At 43.0% G+C, this 10,700-nt stretch overlaps 1 protein-coding gene across 1 annotated transcript in view; it reads left to right on the forward strand.

Moving 5' to 3' along the window:
* Positions 1-2,881: 2,881 nt before the first annotated feature.
* The window catches only part of YARS2 (tyrosyl-tRNA synthetase 2), a 15,383-nt gene continuing 7,564 nt past the window's right edge, over positions 2,882-10,700 (forward strand). The window contains exons 1-2 of the mRNA XM_004700201.3: positions 2,882-3,657; positions 5,502-5,669. Coding sequence (XP_004700258.2) covers positions 2,882-3,657; positions 5,502-5,669 — 944 coding nt within the window. The remainder of the gene's footprint in view (positions 3,658-5,501; positions 5,670-10,700) is intronic.

Consider the following 10,700-nt stretch of genomic DNA (forward strand, 5'->3'; position numbering starts at 1 on the left):
AGTGGCAGAGGAAAGAGGAGGACCAGTCTCCACAGTGCGTGTCATCTTATCCACTTGATTATTAAAGTCCTTCTCCTCAGAGGTAATCCTTTGGTGAGCGTTCACATGAGATGCAATTATCTTTACTTTCTATCTCAAATGTAGTCTACTTAACAGGGCACCCACAAACTGTTCCGCAAATTGACAGTAAGCCAAAGCACAAGGAAGGTATTTACAAGCCTTCCGTGGTATCAGACATCTCCCTCAAGTCACATGATACCAGGAGCAATACATACTATCACTATCAGACAAACCAGGTGGGAAGCTGACGGCAATCTCTATATTACGTATTCCTGTGGAATGGTTGCTCTTTACTGCTTTCTCATCCCAGTGAAGTGCTGACACATAGTGCCCCAGTGTAAAACAAGGCCTGTTCCTTCACCTTCCTCACAATTCTTGCTATGTTTGAATCCGTTGCTTTAGATAGCTATAATTATTTGTCTTAATATTTTCTTCCTACAGCCTAGTGAGTGGTCTTGTACCACAGAGAGTATATAATGACTAGTGTAGAAATCATATGTGCAAGCGATTAATGAGAATAAACTGCAGGAACGATGTGACGTGAAAGCTCAACTGAGAGCACATTTGAGTTCAGCCTTTCACCTGTGCGTGTGGCTGGACCAGAGGGGAAATGACTTTCTGAGAAGAAAGACCAGAATCTGCAAAGGAATGGAGAGGTGAAAACACAAGGCCCTTTAGGCAACAGTCAATGACCACAGGAGCCACTTCCCCACCTAGTTTCCAATCAGGAGCCTAGTGAGCCACCCACCTTCCTGCAGAGAGCCTGCAATGATGGAAAGGTACATTCCTGGGGAGACACCTTTGATGAGACCTTTTAGGCAGTAAATTCCGGGGGGGGGGGGGGACACACTTTTAAAAAAATCATTTTATTAGGGGCTCATACAACTCTTATCACAATCCATACACACATCAATTGTGTAAAGCGCATTTGTACATTCATTGCCCTCATCATTCTCAAAACATTTGGGGAGAAACGTTTAAGCTCTTTATCTGCACTGTCCAACATGACAGCCATGTGTGCTCTGAAGCACTTGCAATGTGGGCTCGGATGAAGTGCATTGTGTTGCATTTGTGTAATTCAAAGATTTGGCAAGAAGACTATTTTATTAATATTGATTACATATTGAAATGATAATAAAATCAAACCAAACACATTGTTATAGACTGGATCCCACCTCATGGCAACCTTTTAAGACAGAGTCGAACTTCCCCAGAAGGCCTCCAGGGCTTTCGATCGTGTTACCAGAGCAGACTGCCACAGGCTTCCCCATCTCCATCCCGCAGAGTGACGGCCAGGTTTGAGCTGCCAACCATTCTGTTGGTCATTGAGTGCCCCCAGAGTGATGATGATACTTTATATTAATTTCAAGACTCTTATATTCTATCTTTTAAAATAAAACTACAAGACTCTATTGGGCCACATTGCTCTCTACTATGCAAGTTCTTTACAGCGTTCTACAAGGTTGGAGGAGGCAGCAGAGGGAACATTAACGCTTATCGAGCTATCTTTCTGTTAATGTTATGTCTTGCACTTTTCTTAGAGCACATGCCTAAATCCACTTATGTTATTCAGCTAGGTATACAACCAGAGGAAGAAGCCCTAGTAGTGTAATGAACTATGAGCTGGGCTGTCAATCACAAGGTTATCAGTCAATCCTCAGCTTTGTTGTCTTATAAAGATATACAGCTGCAGAAACTCAGAGGGGGCAGCTCTACTCTGGGTCCGATAGGGTGGCTGTGCACCAGAATTGACTCAATGGTAGTGAGTGAATTTGAGAGAGGTATACACGAATTCTCACTATCAGATTACAAATTTGGGTCTAAGATTTTATTACAAATGTTGCACAAAATAAGAGCTCAATAAATATTTACTACCGTGAATTCATTCATGCTAAAGCTAGGTTTTAACCTAGTCACCTGCCTGATTATGTGTGTGCGTGTGTGTGTGTAATGATATTTTAGAAATAAAACAAAGAGCATTATGAAGTGTAGTGTTTATCTTGATATAGCTTGGACAAGACTGCCACCTCCTGGTAAAGTTCATGAATACTAGGGTCTGATAGGCAACCCAAGAAGCCCTAATGGGCCAGTGGCGGAGCCTTCCTCCCACTCGCCAAGGGTGGCTTGTAACTCCACCGGTTGTTCTCCAGGAAAAAGGGCAATATACTCTGTCCTATAGTGTGGCTATGAGTCAAAATCAGCAATGGGCTTTCCGAAGGCACACCCGCTTGGGAAATCGGTACTATGAAAATGTCTACCTCTAAGGGCCAAGTCCTTATCTTCCCATGAAGTTCAAGCAAAGAACAACTTCTCTGAGTAGGTTGTTGCATACAACTAAGGAACCTGGTAGCGGCGTGGCTGCCCGTTGGGCTCTTCACTAAGCACTTAAAAGCTGAGAAGCCACTAAGCGAGTCTTGGAGGCCCCGAGGCCGTTCTGCCCTGCCTCTGCCCGCGTGGGGTGGCCAGAGTCAGTACCGACTGGATGGCGGTGAGTGTGGGTTCTAGGAGACTTCAAAGAACGTGCCCCACAGTCCTTCAGAACTTAAAACGAATTTATAGTGGCATTTTAAATGACTGCTAGCCTAGGGAGAGCACCTGCCATGTGCCGCAAACTTGAGTTATCGATCCTCACCACAGCCTTTTAAGGTAAGAACTATTGTCAATAGGCTGAGGACATCCAGGGTTAAACAGAATTTGGGCTGGAACCACGCACTCATCGGATAGAAGTCTAGGGATGGGAAGCGCGCGGAGTGCGCGCATGCGCAGAAGCCACCGGGGGCGTGGCTTCCAAGGTCCCAGCATTCCAATCGCCGCCAGCAGGATGGCGGCGCCCGTCCTGAGGCGCTGTTCGCGGGGCCCGTGGTTCCGGACGCCAGGCTGGCTAGCAGCTTGGCCCTTCGGGCTGCGTAAGACGCACTCGGGAGCTCAGGGCTTGTTGGCGGCGCTGCAGGAACGGGGCCTGTTCAAGGAGTTCTTTCCGGAGAAGAGTACGGACGTGGAACTCCCAGAGCTTTTCGACCGCGGCACGGCGGGCCCCCAGACTGTCTACTGCGGCTTCGACCCCACGGCCGACTCGCTTCACGTGGGGCACCTGCTAGCGCTGCTGGGCCTCTTTCACTTCCAGCGAGCGGGGCACAATGTCATTGCCGTGGTCGGAGGTGCAACCGCGCGCCTGGGGGACCCGAGCGGCCGCACGAAGGAACGCGAGGCCCTGGCCGCCGAGCACGTGCGGGCCAACGCGCGCGCCCTCGGCCGGGGGCTGGAAGCGATGGCCGCGAATCACCAGCAGTTCTTCTCGGACAGGCGCCCTTGGGGCAGCTTCTCCGTCCTCGACAACTCGGCTTGGTACCACAAGCAGCCGCTGGTGGACTTCCTGGCGGCCCTGGGCGGCCACTTCCGTATGGGCACGCTGCTGAACCGCCTGAGCGTCCAGGCAAGGCTCAAGAGCCCCGAGGGCATGAGCTTGGCCGAATTCTTATACCAGGTGCTCCAGGCCTATGACTTTTACTATCTGTTTCAGCGTTATGGATGCAGGGTCCAGCTGGGAGGGTCTGATCAGCTGGGCAACATCGTGTCTGGATACGAGCTCATCCACAAGTAAGCACTTTTCGACTCTGGAGAAATCATGGGATCAAATAATGGGCGTTTGACCCGTTTATAATGCATTGTTGGGGCTGTTGCCTTGAGCAACCCAAACCAAACGCACTGCCCTGGAGTCGATTCTGGCCCATAAGGTTTCAGAGGCAAGGAGCCAAAAGCTTCATCTTTCTCCCCGAGATTTGAGCCTTGGTGCTAAGTGACACAGCACATAACCCACTGGGCTCCTAGTGAGGACTGTAGGACAGACTTAGTGATATGAAGAATAGGGGGTGCATTCTAAAGCGTTTTTAGGAAATAAACCACTTCTTAAGCATGAAGTGTAGTAAAGGTTGTGGGTTAGTGATCGGTTTTGTCCAAGTAGCACCTTCTGTGTTTTTTATTTGGAAAACTGGTTTATTTATCCCCGACGTAGAAGAGCCACCAGTTTGTTTCAAATTGAAAACAAAGAATTTTATTAGCGTGGACAAAAGTTTCACCAAATGGGCGATACAGCGATGGGAGAAATATAACAAAGTGCTCCAAAGAGGTTAAAATAAAGGCTAACAGAAGTTAATAAAGACAAGAACTGCAAATGGGTGGTGGGGGTGGGGGTGTGGAAGGACACAGCTGGAGTATTTTTGATTGGTTAACATGGACAAAATTGCAGGTGCCAAGATCTGGGTTGGCAACCTTACTTTGTAGGATGGCTCCAGGTACTGTAAGACATACGCAGTACGGGAGGTAATGGAAGTCAGAAAGACATTTTTTCTAAAGGAGACACGGGTATTTTGGAGCCTTGCAGCATAGTGGATTCTGCATTGAGCCGATAACCACAAAGTCACTGCTTTGAACCTGCCAGTCGCTTAATAGGAGACACATGAGACTGTCTGCTCCCATAATGAGTTAAAATCTCAGAAACAGCATTCCCACTGTGGCCTGTGATACACTGGAGTCCCAGGTGTGGGTCAGAATCAATTTGATTTCGAGGGGTATTTTTGACAACTGGCTGAGCCACTAATGGTACATATTTAGTGTTATGTTTGACATTTGCACAAATCACCATTTTGAACTGCAATCTCGAGTAGGGTGGGCAAGCACTAGTTTTCTGTAGAACTACTGTATATACTCGTGTAAGCCGAGTTTTTCAGCACATTTTTTATGCAGTTTTGTGGTAAAATTAGATGCCACGGCTGATACTTGGGACGGCTTATACTCAAGTATGTATGGTACTTGTATCTAAGTCAAAAGTAGAGTGGGAATTTATAGAAAAGGCAGATCTGCATAAGAGCTACTCAAACAGTGTGGTGGTTTGATTCACAATGTAAGTAAAGGCTTGACTACTGTCAGGTGGTATTAATTATCAGTATTCTACCACACCTGAACATGATTGAATCCCCTGGACTGAGCGGTCTCTGCCTTCTCTGTACCCTCCATGAAGCTAGATAAATCTTGAGTTGATGTCTCAAGAAAAAATGAAACATGGTGCCAAATTTTTGACAAGTAACGTAGTTTTTAATGATATTTTCTTAAGACAGGCCAAGTGCTGCACAATGCCTTTTTTTTGTCTGAAACATTTAAAATCTCTAACTCTCCCTTTGCCTAGTTTTCTCTCCTTCCCATGATGTTTATAAAAAAATTTAAAAAAATCTCTAGCCCCTGCTTCCCTAGATTGTCTAGAGCCATTTGTGCTGTTGCAGTTCAAAATGACCACTGCAGAATGTGGTCAGGACACTTCAGACAGCAAGTAATCCAAATTTCTTAGGGTAGGTGACCCATCTGAAATCTCCAGGGTGAGTAGCAGAGCCTACTAGTACTTGTGTTTGAAGAATATCATGAAATAACGACGTTTTTCTTATGCATAGGTTGACTGGAGAAGATGTATTTGGAATCACTGTCCCTCTCATTATAAGTACAACTGGAGCAAAGTTGGGAAAGTCAGCTGGCAATGCTGTTTGGCTCAACAGAGAGAAGACATCATCATTTGAATTGTATCAGTTCTTCGTTAGGCAGCAAGATGATTCTGTAGAAAGGTGAGTTCTTGAGGGCGGAAATCCTAAGTTTATGAATAATTTTAACCTATGGATCTCAATATAGCTTTTATAAATTTTTTTACTGGCATTACATGAAAGGCATATCTCACCGGAACACTATTAGAGTTCATTGTGTTGATTTTTTTTTTTTTTTAAGTTTCCCTTAAAAGTGATTTTGGTAAAGGTTTCAATTGAGGGGTAACAGAAAATACTATCTTATAAATGTTATGTAGTTAAAAGACGTGTAACATAAAACTTGACATTTGTTGATTCTTTGTGTCCATTTCATTGCCATCATTTACATACATAATGTGTTCTAGTTAACACCACTGGTTCCAAAACTTTTTAGCATCCAAAACAAAACCTTTGTATTCATGAAGCATTTAACTCCTCCATGGCCCTCTTCCCCCAGATCTTGGTCTGATCTATTTTGGGGTCTCTTGACTTTACCTAATGTAGGTATTTTATATAAGTGGAACCATATTTGTCTTTTTCTGTTTGGCTTATTTCATTTAACATAATGTTTTCCAAGATTCATCCATCCATCAAAAATTCACTTTTTTCCCACTGAATAATATTAAATTAAACATGTGTAACATATTTTGTACATGCATTCATCTATTAATGAACACCTTTGTGATTAATTCTGCAGTGAGGGTTTTTCCCTCTTTTTTTAGTTTCTGCTTTTAGTTCTTCTTTTTTTTTGCTTTTGTTCTTTGGGAAATATACCCAGGATTCGAATTTTTAGGCCAAGTGGTTATTCTGTGTTTAACTTTTTGAAGAACTGCCATTGTCCAGAGTGGCTGCATTGTATTACATTCCCACCAGCAGTGCGCAAAGGTTCCAGTTTCTTCACATAATGGCCAACGTTATTAATTTTCCTTTCTGTAGTACCATTCCTAGGGGATGGGAGCAGTATCTCATTGTATTTTTGGCTTTCATTTCCCCAGTGACTAAATCATGTTGAATATCATGTGTAATGTATAAATATAAATGTATTTTATGCACTTATTGGCCATTAGTATGCCATTGGATAAATGTCTGTGTAAAGTGCTTTGGCCATTTTTAATTGCTTTTTGTTGTTATTGACATATTTTTTATATATCTGATAGCAAACCTCTATCAAATATATGATTTGCAAGTAGTTTCTCCCACTCTGTAGATTATCTTCACTTATAATGTCCCATCGATGCTCAAAATTTTGATTTTAATGACTTTAATATCTAAGTTTTTAATTTTCTTGTTCGTGATTTTAGGGTCATGTCTACAAATCCATAACCAAACATAAGATCCCAAAGATTTAACAGCTTGTTTCATGCTAAGAATATTTTTTTAACCCCCTTCCCCATCAATTTATTATATTTCTCTATCACTTTTTGTCCCAATTCACATCAGGTTTCTCTTTTTTGTCCTTGACAGTAATTCATCTTAAATTATTTCATTTAAGTCATTCTCAATATTAAAGTAATTTTTGTATGTAGTGTGAGTTTCATGTGGCTATCCAGTTGTCCCCGTCTCTTGACAAGATTGTTTCCCTATTGAGTCGCCTTGGCACCTTTGTCAAAAATAATTGACCATAGATGACCATATGGGTTGTACACTGAACTGCAAACTCCAAAGCCAGCTTTTCAAACCGGTTAGCTACTAGGAGGGGAATGGTTGAGGCTATCTGCTTCTGTAAAGCTTCGAGGAACAGCTCTATGATCTACAGCTCATTTGAGTTGGAATCATCTCAGTGGCAGTAGGGTAGGTAGGTGGTGTGATATAGTTTGATGTGGTGGTACAGTGGATTATGCTGTACCAAGGTCAGTGGTTCACAGCTAATTCTCATCAGGTCATCATCAAGAGTGGGAGGTTAGACAGGGTTATGTTATGTTAGACGGGGTTCTCTAGAGAAACAAAACCAGGACACTTAAATGATTTTACATATATTTATATAGGTAGATTTATACAACATAAGAATTAACAGCTAATTAGTCTGTAAAGCAATACAAATGGCTCAGTGCAGCTCACTTCAGTGAGATAGCTAATACACTGGCAGTCCTTCAAGTCTTGAGGGCCGCAGGGGGCAAATCAAGGAAGAAGATAGCTGAGTCCTCTGTAGAGCATTTCAGACAATCTGGCGACAGGCAGCAAACAGCAAGGCAGGTCACCAACAGTCAGCCAGATGACAGGGTCTGACAGTCCCCAGCTGACGTGATGTATATACTCCAGTAGCGTGGCAAAGCAGGTCTTGAAGGAACCTCAAATTACAGCGACACAGTCCACGGGTTGGGTGTCCCACAGCTTGCAAGTTGAGGCAGAGAATCAGCTAAGGCAGCCGCACACTGGTCCAGTCATCAAAGAGCAAGAGACCAGAAAGGTGAGGCTCACCAAGCCATTTATCTCTCTGCCCTTCCATTAATCCCACATGTGTTCATTGGCCAGGTTGGCACAATAAACATACCATATCACAATCCACCCTTTGCCAACTTGGCACCTGTACACAATTCTTTAGCCATATATAATTTCCAGACATTAATGAAATCACACTTATACTTAACATCAAACATCTGTCATATAAATGAAAACACACTGAGTCCAGTTGTATCTGATAAGATACATCATACATGAAAGGAAATATATTCAGTAAGCACATATAAAGAAAATACACTGACAGTCATAAACCTCGCTTTGCACGTAGTAATAACTGATAGGTAGAACTATCTTCTACCCATTCTGTATTACCTTTGCCCTCGGCAAGGACCTCAGCTGGCTGTGGTTTTTTGTCTGGTGGGGTGACCCAGGCCTTCATTCCTGAGGCGTCTGGTTCATTACATGTCCTGCCAGGGTTAGGTTGCTATAACTTATACCATTTACTTTAATCACGGGGCTTGGTAGCACTAAGAGTCAGCCTATGGGATCTCCTGGATTCGACATATTCTTCTTTACCTCCATTATGTAGCACCAGTTCAATTTCTCTTTGGTAATCTGGATCAATCACACCAATCAGTACAGTGACACCCTTCCTGATCTGTTGATCCAAAGTCATGAGAAGCCCTAAGTGGCCAGGGGGCATTCTCAGCTGCCAGTTCAGTGGAATCTGCTGTGTTTCCCAGTGGGAGAGTTCCTTCCTTTGGGACCAGGACCTCCAGGCCTGATGCCCATAGGGTTTCTAGGACAGGAAGCAAAAATGCTGCGAGTGGCTCACTAGGAGTAATCGTGAGTGGTGCCACTCCAGCTTCTACCCCATGGTTCCTGGACCCATGAATTCTGGCCACTGGAGACACAGCACACAAGCTTTTGTGATCCAAGAATTATAAATGATAAAATCCAAATTTTGAGGAAGGAATGGTATCAGCTTCAGTTCTGATTGTATGATTTGCAGAAGGCTGTGGATGACAGGGAAAGCCCCAAATCCACTTGCAGGGTCCCTAAATGGATTAGGTATTTGGTGAATTCCCTCTGATCATAAAACAGGGATGTGCATAGCATTGGTGTCAGAGCATTGAAAGTTGATTATAGTAGATGTAGTTAGTTTAAAATGTACCACCTTATTTATCATTTGGGCCCCATATAAAGTTATTTCAGTTTTTAGTACTTTCTGCTTTCTTTTTGATTGAGGTTTTTCTGTTTTGTCATTGTTACTTTTGTTTCTTACTTGTATTTTTATGGTTTTCTGTATATGAAATCTAGGATGAGTAAATCTACAGGGATAGTGGCAAGATCAATTACTGAGGGGCATGGCAGAGGAAGTTGGGGGAAATGAGGAGCTAACAAGTACAAGAAGAAAATGTTATGAAATTGATTATGGTGATGATTTTAGAACTCAATATGATCGAACAATCGAATTATATGATGTATGAATTATATGCCGACAGAACTATTAAAACGCAAAAAATTAAGTGGTGACTGTTGCGGTGTTGTACGGTAAACATTGGACTCTGACTATGAGGGCAGCAGCTCAGCTCCATCAACTGCTCTGTGGGAGAAAGGATGGGGCTGTGTACTTCTGGAACATTTTACAGCCCGGAAACCCTAGGTAGGAGCTCTATGAGTTAGGAACCGACGCCACCAAGCGGTGGGCTTGGGCTTGGGAGGGTTCCAAGAGGGTGACATAAGAAGGAAAGTTTCCATCATTTGGAGGAGTGAAGAGTTGTTGTACATCTGAGTGTCTTGAGGGGCAGTGTTGTATTTCTTGACCAAGGTGACGATCCACTGATGTTTGCTTTATAATTTATTATGCTACTTACAGGCTTGTGGTCTCCTTTTCAAAGTGTTATATTTCATCTTTCAAAGAAAAGATTTTAAAAGAGGGTGCATATAAAATATGTATGTGAATTTTAAAATCATAATACTCCTTGTTTATGGTTGCATACATTTAAAACAAAGATATACAAGCGCGCCTGGGGAAAATGTTCACAAGTTGAGATTTGTAGCGATCACGTGGTGTGGAGAAGCATGATAGGTCTGGTGCCTTGGTATCATACTCTTTTATTTCCTTTAAAAAACAACACCAAACACTATCTATCTGCCCGGTGGGGTGATTGCTGTGGGACATGGAAGAGGCACCAGTGGCGTAAGTAGGACAGCTTCTCCATCTAGCTTAGGGCGAACGCTGCCACCTGGGAGCTCTTGTCAGAGCCAACAAAGTAACTCCACGCTCTCACTGATCAGAATGTATACACAAAGATGCCATTTGTGTCTACCACCACCCTGTCTCAAGTGGGGGAAGGTCTGAAACATATGACAAAATATTAACATCATCCGAGTTTGAATGGTGGTGCCTAGGTGTCTGTTTTATTATTTTCTCATCATTTCTGCATCTTATGTTTCATATTTTAACATTGTGAAAGTTAGCATCTTCTTTAAGATATACAAAGGTACCCCTCCACCACCCCCCAAAAACCAGAATCCCTTCACCCCCAAAGCTATGTATGTTTGTTTGTTTTTAATTATTTTTTATTTTTTTAATATTTTATTAGGGGCTCATACAACTGTTATCGCAATCCATACACACATCAATTGTGTAAAGCGCATTTGTACATCATT

This window comes from Echinops telfairi, unplaced genomic scaffold (genome assembly GCF_000313985.2).
Source record: "Echinops telfairi isolate 266 unplaced genomic scaffold, ASM31398v2 ScPeMD7_7406;HRSCAF=8444, whole genome shotgun sequence".
Classification (NCBI taxonomy): domain Eukaryota; kingdom Metazoa; phylum Chordata; class Mammalia; order Afrosoricida; family Tenrecidae; genus Echinops; species Echinops telfairi.